At 42.6% G+C, this 14,058-nt stretch overlaps 1 protein-coding gene across 1 annotated transcript in view; it reads right to left on the bottom strand.

The window, feature by feature from the left end:
- Nucleotides 1–14,058, bottom strand: part of C8a (complement C8 alpha chain) — a 53,633-nt gene that overhangs the window by 16,685 nt on the left and 22,890 nt on the right. Inside the window, exons 6-7 of the mRNA XM_055628877.1 lie at nt 12,623–12,823; nt 11,731–11,971 (exon numbers count right to left, since the gene is read on the bottom strand). Coding sequence (XP_055484852.1) covers nt 11,731–11,971; nt 12,623–12,823 — 442 coding nt within the window. The remainder of the gene's footprint in view (nt 1–11,730; nt 11,972–12,622; nt 12,824–14,058) is intronic.

Consider the following 14,058-nt stretch of genomic DNA (forward strand, 5'->3'; position numbering starts at 1 on the left):
TATTATTTTTGGCCCACTTGCGCCAGGTTCCATGACTAGCAAACTCAAGAATCAGGTCTTTGAAAGCTACACATGTTCACCCAAACCCGCAAGAGCCTACATCATTATGCCAGTCGTGCTGTGCGGAGAAGAGCTTATCACGTGTCACTAGGATCAATGGTGGTCCCCAGAAGAGCCTTGCAACAGCTGCCCACCAATGATGTCCTCATTACACAAGGAAACTCAGAGAACGGCAGCCGTGTCATGAATTCACAGTGGCAGTGCTGGGGCCAGAGCCCAGCCTTCGGCCTAGCTGATGAGACCTGCTCTTCAGATTCTCTGATTTTGCACGATGCTATTGGCCATGACCAGGAATGTGTGTGAGGGCGGGCTCCAACATGGAGACTACATGAGCTGAAACCCCATCTCTGTCCAGGTCCTGTCTGGAGAGTTGTTTGACCTCACTGTGCTTCAGTTTGTCCACCTAGAAGGTGACTTTAGTACAGTCCCCTCACGAGGCTGTCATGAGGGTTCAATGTATCAATCCAAGTTTATGTTAAATGCTTACAGAGATATTGTTAAAGGCCACTTACTACCACTTATTGCTGGTTTGGGAAATGCTGCAGGCTACACTAAGGCCCTGAGCTCCTGAGTCTCAATATGGAAGTTCTGAGACCGGAGGAGGCAGGTGGATTTGTGAGAGGATAAACCAAGGAACCTGATGCCTATGCTCTCTATGCCATGCTATATTGCCTGTAAAGCTCATGGTGGGAAGAATTATGATATCGTTTCAGATTTTCTTTTCTTTAAGTGTGAAGCTATTTTCAATGATATTAGGAGTGGAAATTTAAAAATCAGGACAAAGTCAGGAGGATGGCACTGAGTGCCTCTCAGTTCCATGTGTATGCAAATGACTTAAGGGGAATTGGGACCCGGAGCCAAGACACCAGGAGTCTGTCAGTCAATCAATACCATCCATCACCGTGAAGCCTGGTTGTCATGGTAACTGGGGATAAAGCCTGGAGCTTGTTAGAATCCAGCAACTGTCTGTTCAGGGTGACTGGTTAGTTGCAGGCACAGCGAAAGACCTGCTGGGCCATTCCAGACTGCTTAGCCGTGAATATAGAACGCTTCACAATCAAGTTTCTGTCTACCTCTCCCTCCTCGCTATCCGAAGGAGCTGAGGCCACCTTTTAGAGAAATACTTGAGTCTGCAGAGTATAAGGAAAGCTTCAAAGAATGTGTGCCAAGTATAGAATTCTGATCCTCCCTGCAGTGGGGTTCAGCCTCCATCCTTGGGCAGGACTCTGCAAATTTGCCAGTAACGGGATGCATATGGAAAGAGGTGCCTGCCATAGAGTAGCACATATACCTAAGTTCAAAGGCCACTGAAGATGCTTAAAGACAAGTATCCAGCCCAGAAATGGAGAGACAAAATGATTGCTTAGAAGTCCTACGTAAGAGGCAGATACCTAAGGATGAGCAAGCACCAGACAGGCAAGGAAGGGATGAGAGGAAGGACAGAATCCCAAAGAGTGTGCGGATGTTTAGGGATGAATGTGTGAATTGGTAAGCACAGCAACTGGATAGAGGTTAAATGGAATTTGGACAAAGGCAATCCACACTTACACAGATTGAGGCCATCTTTCCCAGCATCAGGGACCCTCTAGTTAGGGTCCATATTTTCATGGCTTTTGCAGCTGGCTCTTCTCTCTGGCTTTTGAGGCCAACACTCACTTCATTTCCTGGCTACTGTTCTCATAACTCTTCCTAACGTAATGCAGACACTGAGACAAGGCCTCCTCAACAGAATCTAACGTTGGAGGGAACTTGGACACTGACTTCTCAACATTCACCCTCCCCTATTTGTGGCTTCAGCCACTCCCCTGAAACCTCCTGCAGGCTTAAATGTCTTCAGAGGCTGAAAATTGGAAAAGGCAGAAAAAAAAATGGGTTGGTCTCTCCTTTGTGCTTTGCCTGTGTCTGTTTCTACTCAAGAATAGAGTGGTAGGGACCTCCAGCTAACTGCACATTGCTCTAGAACACAGATCTGTAGGCTGCACCTCTAGGTACCAGAAATCATCGATGCTCAGTGCAGGTTTATAGTTTATTTTGGCTGCCCTGGGCCTCCAGATTACTCGGGGATTGCTCATATTCCAATTGTGAGTTTCTTCCTTATAGTAAATATCATTAATAATACATATGTGCACAAAGTTCTAAATGAATATACTAATGATTCTATTCTTCGGAGAACTCCAACAAATACACTTCCTGGTGCCTCTCTTGCGGCTATTGGTGATTTCCCCCTTATTCAGTGTGGTTTGGTATATGTTCATGATCAATGGAGCATAACATATTAAGGCAGAATTTCTAATAGTATTTTGACCATCCCTGAAAGTAAGAAATACATATAACATTGGGATCTAGCCTCCATACGTTCAGTTATGTGAAGTTCAGTACTTAATTTTATTTTGAGTGACACACACATTGTCTGTATCCAAATATATATTAGTGTGTTGTGCGTAATTTAATGCTGCTCATGATCTACTAAATTTCTTTGACAATCCACTAGTAGGTTATATTCTTCAGGATGAAAAACATGAGCTTACAACATCCTTGAGACATTAGAGGATGGCTCATTAAGATTGCAGTTCCTAAGACTGACACCCAATGTACACCTTTGAGACAGATGCAAGACAATGAGTAAATTATTTGACATTTCTGAACATCAGTCCTTTGTAAAGTATATATTTTACTCTGCTTTTCATAAATGTCTCCTTGTTAAGTGAAATAGTGAATTTTCAGTTATCAGCCCAATTTAAGCCCTCAACAAATATCCAGTAACTTTGGTTAGTCTTACACCATCTCTCTGGTGATGTATGGCAGAATGCATGCCAGAATGTATCAATGTATGGGAAAAGGAATACATATTTGGAAGACACACACACTCTAATTCGAAAGACCTCAGATCAACACTGAGTCACGTTACAGTGTTTACTTAATCTCTTTGGGCCTCAGCTTTCTCTCTATGAAATTAGAGGAAATAATAACACAATTCCTCATGAAACTATTACAGAGATTAATTTGAATACCAGATGCGACTGTATATTTGCTTTACAAATATTCAGCACAAATATTAGGTGCTACTATATGTAAATATGTTTTATTAAAATCAAATACTTTGGTTGATTCTAAGTACCATGAATGAAAATCTAAATCATTAGTCACTTTGGGTGGTAACTCATTTGACTGCCCACAAAGTAAATCATCCGTGATTATAGTCAGGTGATTATAACAAAGAGAAACCACTACCTTCTATAAGCCCCCTGATGAGCAGGAACACTTATTAATCATGTTGGTATCTGGACAGTCCCTTCCATGTTAAGTGTGTTTAACAAATGTTTATTTAATGGAGAGCTAAAGGAATGAATGAATAAGGAAGGCAGGAAGGCAGGAGGAAGAGCAAGTAAAGCAATAATTAATTCTGTCCTTGTGGCTTGTTCTAAGTTGTGTGTTAGCGGTGGCCAGCTGGCCCAAGGACCCTGATGGAAGAGGATGATCAATGAAGGGTTAGATGAACTACACTCTTGCTGGAAGGGCCTTTCCAGGGTCACTGTTATCTGGCATCCATCAGGGGCAAGGATGATGAAGAGCACGTACTGACTAAGACACAGTTGTTAACACTTTGAAAGATAGTGATGAGAATCCAAAGTGACCTTGACAAATGGGAAAAAACAGACCCTCCCAAACTGGATGAAGTTCTGCAGACAGAAATGAATGACCTTGATCAAAAAAACAGGCAGGTGGGGGAGGAGGCATGGTGGCTGAGGCTACAATCAGGGCAGAAACATCAGCCACTGCAGGCGGGACATAATGAAAATTATTTCCCTTCTGTTTGAGCAATGTTTCAGTACTGGCCAGTTGCAGGACCCTATAATATAAGTCTTCTCCTCATCCCCACTTTACAGATGAGAGCACAGAAACTGGGAAGCTGGGAATACTAGCACATAGTAACAATGGCGCTGCTATGCTCTGAATGTAGTTTATCCCCTGAAAAGGCTCACGCTGAAATTCCATTCGCCATGTCACAGTGTTGGGAGAGGGGACAGACTTTCATGACAATGACTGTGTCAACAGAAGTAATTAATGCCTCTCTCCAGCGGGTGGGTTCACTCTGGCTAGAGTGGGCTCCTGTGTCTTCTGCCTAGCCACTTGCCTTTTTGTTGTTCTGCCAAGTGACAATACAATGTGAGGTCTTACCTATGCCAGGTGTTTCTAGACGACCTGACCTTCAGAACCATGGGGCTCAAGTCAATCTTTTATATAAGTTACCCTATCAGGTGTTCTGCTATAGAACCGGAAAATGGACCAAGGCACACAGATATTTCAGTGCACAAAAATAGGTAACACTTCTGAATTTCCCTATGTTGGGCTCTGGGCCAGGTGCTCACAAAGATCATTTTGTTTCATATTTAAAACAAGTCTATGAAGTGCATTCTTCATTGTCTTATTTGGAAGAAAAGGAAACTGGTGTATGAAGACATTAACAAATTTGCCTGTGGGGCACATGGCTGATAAATGGTATAGGCGCATATGACTCTGCAATCCAATTCAGGGCTGACTCTAGTTGAGGAGTTGGGGGTCTAGCCGTTAGCATAGCTGCCTTTCAGAACTGACGTCAACGACTGAAGTGTCCTGAGTGCTTATTAGAGTCTGAGTACTATACGAAATGTTCTCTGCAAATAAGTCCGCTCGCTCCTCTCAACCACGAGGAGAAAGATACTATATCCAGCTTTCAGGTGAAATTTGATTTCAAATAATGAAGTAACCTACCCAGAGTGCCACAATTAATAAGGAGCTGGTCCCATCATTTTAACTGCTCAATTAAATAACCATATTAATATCTTGCAGTAAAGGGGGATACATCTGTTAACTGTTTACCATGTTACCATATACATTAAACCATTCTTGAACAAAACTTTACCATCATCATCATTTAGGCCTTGAAGCTGAGGTGTTTCAAAGCCAGTACTCTGGTCAGAATCATCTAGAATGGAGATTCCCCACACGGGTGTTTGACTTTAATGTTTAGACTCTCTGCTACCACAGCAGGCCTGTTTCTAAATTCAGATGCCTTTAGTACCTAAATGAGCCCACTTGAAATCATAATCCACCACATTAACTGCTATTTGAATGGCATATTTATCATCATCGTTTGTAGCCGTTGTTTTGGTTAATTCTCACACTGGACACCCTCTCTCCCTTATGCTTGGGGTATAGACTCTCTCCATGTAGCCCAAACCTGGCGAACCTTTGCCTTGGTCTCCTGAATGCCCCGTACCACCACACTCAGCTGCACAGTAGGCTTTTAAAATTAGGATGACATTAATATTTTGGCAAACCAAATTCAGAGGACTGACATTGCCGCTTCTAAGGAGCAGACACTAGGCAAGAAGCAACGGGGCCCACGGACCAGAATTCCGCATCACCATGGGATGTGCTGGCTTTAATGGGGCCACAGGAGGCTTCTGCCTTCCTTTCTGCAAAGCATCAATAACAATCATTTTCTGTAAGATCATTGCAGAGCCTTCTTAATATTCCCAAAAGCCTCAAAAAACATCAGTTAGAGAGGCCTTTGGTGTGCTAGTTTAACCTTCTACTACAGAATTTTCCTTATAGACCTCCATAAACTGTTTAATTGGAGAAAAACACTCTACTTCAAGCTGTATTTGAGGGACCAATGTCATCAAAGCTGAAGCAAATGTCACAAGTCTTATTAGCTAAAAAGAAGGGTCTAAGGCAGATCCCAAAGTCATTTCTGGGATAGCCATCCACCACTGGCCCTTTTCTCATCTAAGAGTCACTGAAGAGACTGATAGAGAGAACAGGAAGTGGACTGATCAATGGCAGGAGTGAACATCCATGGGAGGTAGAGTTAGATTGTGAGTAAAGGCGAGGTCACCACTGATTTTGGGGGAGACAGAGAAAGAAGGTATTCACAGTCTGGGAGTCCTAATAAAGGCAACTGGCATGAAAGGTAAATGTAGAATTCAACTCAGAATACCTCGAATCCTTTTCACCAACTAGAACTAAGGAAACGCCCCTTTCCCAGAATCACTGGTGAATGAGAAAACTCATATGAGGTTGCCTCGGGATGGTGATGTAATAAATGTCGGTCACTTCCTACCTTTCTGTTCTGGGATGCTGGGGACTTGATGGTGTCTCTGAGTTCAGAAGTAGATTGTACAAGGTGAGTGGACAAGCTGGGGTTGCCTCTGACAATACAATCCAAGACTCATGCCCCAAGCATGTCTTATCCAGTCAAGATTTGCCAACACATGCCCCAATCTGTTCTTTAACTCTTACCTTGACATCAGCAAGAGCCTCTCGGAGTTCTCCCTGAGGCTTCTCTCACTCCTTTTTTGGCATGATCTACATAGCAGCCAATCTGTAGCCATATGGGTTAGACCACATTGCACCCATGCCGTTGCAGAGATGCTCCATCCTTCTTACTATGGTCTGTTGGGTCTTTGAAGGCCTTTCTATACATTTTAAGAGTTGTTTGTTTTTAATTATGTGTATGTGTCTGCCTGTTTGTGAGTACAGGTACCCACAGAAGCCAGACATACCAGATTCCTGTGGGGCAGAGGTTATAGGAAGTTTTGAGCTGCCCAACATGGAAATGAACTCAGGTCTTCTGCAAGAGCAGTATGCACTCTGTGGCTTAGCTATCTCTCCAGGCCCCACCTCTTAAAACCTAGCCCTTTCCGGTTAATCTTCCCTTTGCCAAAAGGCTTCAGGAACGCATGCCTCAAGCCACTTATACTCCTTCCACTTGTAAGGTCGTTCTCAAATCAGCCCACTCTGCCCAGAATACCTTTTTTTTTTCTTTGATGGTTCCTCATTATCCTTTACTTCTTAGCATGGCTTGGATTTTACCTCTATAGAGAGACCATCTCAGGACTCCCAAAGCTAAATGTGTGTTCCTCTCCAATGTGTACCATCATTCTCTGTCTTTTTTCTGTTTTTCATGTTATTTAACACATGGCACATATCATAATTTGCAGTCTTGTCAGTATATTATCTTTGAGCTCTATGACTTGAACTTCTATTCTATTAAGTCCCTTTACTATTAGACTTCCTGGATAGGGCACATTAATGTCTCACATGGATGACCTTGATATGGGAAGATTTCATCAAATATATCAGTCTGTACTGGGAAAGATTAGATAGATGGATAGATAGATAGATAGATAGATAGATAGATAGATAGATAGATAGTTATGATAGATTGACAAATAGATAATTCAACACCAGTTATTAAATCCCTGCTATGGTTCAGACACTGTGCTGAGAAATAAATCTGCAGAAAAGGCCAAAACAGAAGTACCTACCTGTACTCACATTTCAGAAAGAAGCATTTCATGAAGAAACAAGCATATCCAGATGGCAGTGTGTGTTGTTAACTTGACACAAACCAGAGTCTCCTCCCATGAGATTTGCCTACCTAAACTTGGCATATCTGTGGAACAATTTCTTAGTTGCTAATGATGAAGGACAGCTCAGCTCACTGTGGGCATTGCCATCCCTGAGTGGGTGGGTCTGGGCTATATAAGAAGGGTGGTTGAAAAAGCCAGTAGGAGCAAGCCAATAAGTAAGTGTTCCCCATTGTCTTTGCTTCAGTTCCTGCCTCAGCTACCCTCAGTGATAGACTGGGACTATAAGTCACATAAGTCCTTTCTTCCCCAGGCACTTTTGATCATGATATTTATCACAGCAACATAGAAGCTGACTAGCTTAAGTCAACTAGGGAGTGAATAGTGATTTCCTAAATTTAAGATAGGGCTAGATAACGAAGAGGGACTTGCCTCCCTATTCAAGGTAGGCCTCTCAAAAATATTGGCTTTGAAATTGAGGTCTGAGTGAAACGAATGCTCCGAAAAACCTCAGAGAGAAGGACAGTGAGATAGAGGAGACAACCAATAATAAGACTCTGGGTTAAAATTAGCCTTCTACATAGAATTCCACGGAACAGTGATGATGACCAGAAAGAAAGAGAATAAAGAAAAGGGGGGAAAAGCCTATTGTACTCCTGCAGGAGGAAGGTGAGAGATATCAGTGGTTCAAACAAGATGGGTGGCAGCAGAGCCAGGATGCCAGCCAACAGGTCTCACTAGGAAGGAAAAGGATTTAGGATTTACACAAATGAGGACCACTTGGCATACAGTACAAACATAGTGATTATGCTATTTGAGCAAATATATGAACAACAACAAAAAAAAAACTGTGAAGAAAGGGCAAAGGCAGGTCAGACAGGGAGGCACCCACACAAGGCCTAAAAAGGTAAGCTGCTGTTCATCCGGGAGGGAAGCATCAGCGGGCTTAGCCTCACCGAATGAGAGAACAGGAATGCAGAGGAAACAGAAGGGATATAACAGCCACCAGAACAGGATCACTGAGCATGTGATCCATCTCAGGGAAACTGTCTGGAACTCGACCACATGCCAGACAAGACAGAATGGAGAGCATGCTCCTCACTCTCTGTCAAAACCCAGCCCAAGGACAAATGGCATGAGTGTCAAAGAAGGAATGAAAGAAAAAACAACAAAACGTATCCAGGTCCATACATTTTAAGCCACAGTCATAATAGGTAGAAAGATGCCAAGTGCAGCCCTTACAGAAGGTTTAGGATCACACTGGAGTCTTACATTGCCTCTCCCAAATACAGTCTTCTCTTAATTTTTTTTTTTTTTATTCATGGTGTCTTGCTGTCTTTTTTTGGGGGGGAAGCATTTGATCTAAAGGACATACTAGAAGAAAACAGCCTTGTGCCTCCTCTGGGACAACCCAGAGAGGATCTGAAGCAAGCCCAAGGACAAAGGAGTCCCCAGTGCAGGCCAGTATGCTTACTGAAATCTTCCCAAACCAAAGTCAGCCATGTGAGGCAAAAGCAGGCACCACCTAGGATGTCTAAAACTGTACTTACTAGAATGTAAACTAAAGTCATGGAGATCAAGAAGGTGAAAGGGGCAGGGACAAAGAGGAAGTAGAGAGAAAAAGACATATATCTAGAAGGAAAGGGAATGCAGGGAGAGGGAGGGGCTGACAGAGCAAATCAGCCAGACATCAGATAGGGAAAAGGGCGTGTGTGCGTGCTGCTGTTTGTCAAAGGGAAAGAAGGTAGAGATGTTTTTGTTCTTTGTAGGTTAATATGTAAATGACATTCTGATTTATTAGCGGTCTCCAGCAGATGAGGTGATGATTAGCACATTTCCATATTTATAGAAAAGCAACACTAACTTTTTGGATTTATAGAAAATCAGCCCTTCACAAAAAGCAAATTGTGCTATTATCGACATATGGTTTTCTATAAACAGAGCTGAGGTAATTATCCCGGGACAATTTGTTGGTGGGCTGCTTTTGAATATTAACCACTTTGGAAGCTCATTTCTGCCCTACATTATTTTAAAGAGGAGGGGGCACCAGAGACCCCAGGCAACTCATTAGTAACCCAACAGTAAAGATAGGAGACCAAACCACAAGAGAAACACCACAGGTCCAAGGCCCTGAGGTCATATCCCTGCAGCCTTGGGCAAAGTAATTCACCTCCTGGATGAGCCTCAATGTTCGTGCAACTGTCATTTGCACAACACCATTCTCTAAGTGTTGTTACAAAATTAAATGAGAATATAAACAGTTATGCTGGAATGTAATAAGTGCTCAATAACGTTGATTATTTCTCCTTCCTCCCTTGCTTTTTTGAGTGACCTGAAGAACTCACTTGAATACATTTTGAAGCCCTTTTTACAATGATCTTATGTTGCTTATTTTGTATCTTAATATGACAGTGCTCACATACACGTCTTTACTTCACTGAAACAGGTTTCCCAAAGCAATGACGTGCCTTTTGTTCTTAAAGTCTACTATTTTGTTTTATGTTCTACACTTGGGTATTGATGTTATTCAAAAATGTACTTGTAATCCATGCATTGATTTTGAGGCCTGTTACTACATTGTAACCCATAGCTTACAAAATAATGGGCAGTGAACATAATTATATCCTGGGCACAAGCATGGTAAATGTTCAGAAGAGTTCTTTGCATTATTAGAGAGAGAGAGAGAGAGAGAGAACTTGCATAGATGAACAAATTTCAAAACGAGCTAGCCAAGAATCTGAGTCAATACTTTCCTGTCTCTCTTTGAACAGTCATTTTGTCTTGGGCCTGTATGACTCTTAAATAGGCAGAAAAGCATGAGACATGGTTCTTGCTTTCAATGATGTTGCTCTCTAGTTGGGAAAGAAATACCAGTAGCTGAGAAGTTATTTCAACACTAAAGCATTTGTCATTTATATGAGTGGGCTGATGAAGGGGAACGGACAGCCTGGCATCCTAAAGCTGGGCCTTAGAGCTTGGTTTTGCAATAGGGATAGATCTTACAACCTGTGATCACCCATAGGTGAGGTCAGTGGCTCGCTAAAGGAAGTACCAGAATCACGTGGGGGAGCATGTGAAAACAGACTTGCGAGTGTACACTTCAGTAGAGTCTCCTTCAGTTAGGATTGAGGTGAAGGCTTGAGAACCCACCTCCCTAATGAGTTATTGGTATGAGGTATGAGTACACTCCAGAGTTTCCTTCAGGGTTGGACAGCTTGAGATCCACCATTCTGATGGGTTATTGGTGGTGTGATGTAGCTGGTTTTGAGCTCACACTGTAAGCCACTGTCATATGGGTTGAATGAGGTCATGAAGACTGTTGATGTCAGGCCAAGGGGTTTAGGGTTTATTCTTCCATTTTCAGGATGTTAAATAAGGAATGAAAGTCATTTATCTATGAAGTATTTAGCTGTTGGCTGGCAACTGCTGAGAGCAGAGCTTGGAAGGGTCAGCTTTCCCTTAGAGACCATCTAGAAGTTGGTGTCATAAGTAAAAAGAAAAAAATGAAACTTTAGCCTATCTCAGAAGAATAGTGATGGAGTGAGAGGGTGGAAGAGAGGGACTAAGAAGGAGAATTTGGGATGAATTTAGGTTTTCACTCACTAACTGCAATGAAGTTACTTTACCAAAAACTCTATAGTCAAAATGGGTTTTTACATTTTAAATAACAAGACTTTCCAAATTCTTTATTTATAAAGAGGTATCTGTGAGGTTATAGGAAGAGCATAGTTTAAGGGACCAAGCCAGTCTAAGTTCAAAGTCTTCCTCTGGTATTTCTTAGCAATTCATTCTAATGACTCTTGCTTCCCTGGAAATGATAACACACTACCTCAGAGTTAGAATCAGTGTAGACACTGGAAAGTATGCTGTGGTGGTTAGTTTTAACTGCTAACTTGACACAGTCTAGGAGTACCGGCGAGGTTTTAATAAGAACTTGTCTAGATAAAGTCAGCGTGTGGGTGTGTCTTTGAAGAATTGCCTTGACTATTTGAATCGAGGAGGGAAGACCTGCCTACTGTGAGTGGACTACTCCCCGGGCAGGAACTGGGAGTGCATCTCAGTGCCTATAAGCACAAGCGTGCATGCACCCTCTTCTCTCTGCCTTTTGACTATGGTTGCAACTTGACCGGTTGTCTCAAGGTCCAGCCACTGTTGTTCTCCACAATAGGCTGGAACCTGGAATGTCAGATAAATCCTTTCTCACTAAGTTGCTTTCAGCTGGGCATTTTTGTATCCCAGCAACAACACATGAAACGAAGCTACGTGTCCCTCTGTGTGTGCTGCCCGCTGTGCGTGTAGCCCTGGAGCCACTTACCATGAGCTTTCATTTTCTCTTTGTCCAGCACCAGAACATACTCATAAATGCCACCCATGGTTCCAGAGGTGATGTAGTGGGTGCCGTAGTCATTGATGAACTTGGCATACATGCCATAGTTGAACTCCTCTGGGAGCTCCATTAGTGACTGCTGCATTCCTTCGTCCAGAACGATATTGTGCCTCCTCATCTTAAAACGGGCGGTCTGTACCGTTGTAGACACTCTCATGAAGCTGAATCTCTTTCAACCGCATCCAAATGCGACAAAAGAACAATGAAAGCATGTGAGGTGAATGCAAAAAGTCAGCATTTAGCCGCTGAAGAAAACACAAATTCATTAACACAGGTAATGACATCGTTAGAGTGGATGAGCACATATTAGATATCAATGTTCAAAAGACTTCATGTGTTCCTCTCTGTTCTTTGCCCCACCCAGGTCATGTTCACAGTAACTCCCATATGGGTAGGTACTGAGTGTCCAATGTAGACAGATGAGCCTACAAACCTTCTTATACATTGGGGGAAAAAATAAGTCTTTTTTTTTTTTTTTTTGAGAAACCTTATAAGTCAAATTGAGAGGGTCTGGCTGGTTTTCTTTAATCCAACCACTCTATGTGTTTTCCTATATGTTCTAGGTAACCATGCAAAGTCTAGGGGAGGGGCAAAATGATAGGCATTCTAGTCTTAGAGTGCAGCTCTATTCCATTTGTGATGATGAGTCTGTGTGCAAAGCCATAATAAAAAACAAACACGATCACCACTGATCAGACATTTCCAATTACACAAGCAAATTAAGGTTCAATTACTACTGTACTTTTTAATGCAATTAAGGTAATACGTGCTCAGTATAGATTATGGAACACTGTGAGACACAGACTTTATGTTTTAATACCTTCTCATTATACTTGCTTAACTCCTTCAAGAATGAAGATTCATTGGACCAGGCTACATTCCCCTCCAGTGTTATAGGAATTTTTGCTATACCTATGCCAAAGGTGATGCCATCTGACTTTGACTTGTCATTTTTTATTTTAGAAAACAGGTCATTTGCATCATCATAAAACTCTGAGGAGATTAAGGTATCTGCCAGGGCCTGAAAAGAAAAAAAAACTAGACATTAGCTTTGTGCCTGCTTCTCATATGTGCCATCAGAATCTTTGCATTGGAAGATATCTGATTCCTTTCAAAAGCTGATCCACGCCTCAGAATGATGCTCCCCAAAAAAGAGAAAACCCAGCAGCATTACTTGATGTCAAGTGGGACTCCTAAGCTGTTTGCTCCCACACTCCTGCTTGTTCCTGCATGTAGACAGTTATGTTAAAACATTAATTATGTCCAAAGCATTGGGAGGGTAAGGGGTTATGAAAGAAGGCTGCTTGTTTGTACTACAGAGAAATGCTGAAAGCCATGACTGGGCATTGACCTGGATAAAAAAAAGGGGGATCAAGAAGGCCAAGTGGAAAACAACAATCCTAGTTAAGTGGGGTTCAGTGCTACCCACAAACGTTCAGCTATTTCTCTCCCTGTGCTCAACATGGTTGCATTTCCATTTGGCTTAAGCCAAGCCAGTGGCTTAAGTCAAATCCTCTATTTGGGCCATAGAAGTACGTCTTCAGAGGTTGTGACCCTGAGAGCCTGTGCTGAAGTAGACTTCATCGGAGTGAGTCCCCGAGGGTATGTGGTGCTCAGACAGATGGACACCATACATCAGCCATAAAGACTTCAGAATCCTGTACAGCTGGACAGTCCCATCTCGCCTGGCACACAGACCCCAGATCTTCCTTGAAATTATCAGTGTCTTTCAGCTTAGCTCTTCAGAGGCCTGATAATTCAATAGAGGTTGCCACAAAAACCAGAAAAGCCAGCCTCTTAAAAATGGGCCCCATGTGGTTGCCAATACCTCCCGTCGGTACTTTTAGGTTATCTTGGGAAGGGGGAGGGTGTATCTAAATAATTGCTCATTTCATCCACCTTTGTAGATTCGTGCAGTGCTAATGTACACAAGCCCATGTGTGTGATGTGTATGTCCACTCTCTTAACTGATGCCTAACCTGGTCTTTAGTTCGGGCAGATCCGGTGAACATCTTGCTTCTGTCTGCTGTTACGGTTCAGCTTTGGGACTGACACTATATTCCTGTGTGTTTTCTTCCTAATATCTGAAAGGGACGCTGACATGTGTATCTCATGTTGCTGCTATGAAGACTGAGTGGGAGAACTTACCCGAAGGATCTGGCCACACACACCGCACACTTTCAGAGAGATTGCAGTGTAAACACAGGTTGAAGGTAAGAACATGACTGGCCTTCAGCTGGCTGAGTCTTACCATAA

Source organism: Psammomys obesus, unplaced genomic scaffold (assembly GCF_907164565.1).
Source record: "Psammomys obesus unplaced genomic scaffold, mPsaObe1.curated_primary_1811, whole genome shotgun sequence".
NCBI classification, from domain to species: Eukaryota; Metazoa; Chordata; class Mammalia; order Rodentia; family Muridae; genus Psammomys; species Psammomys obesus.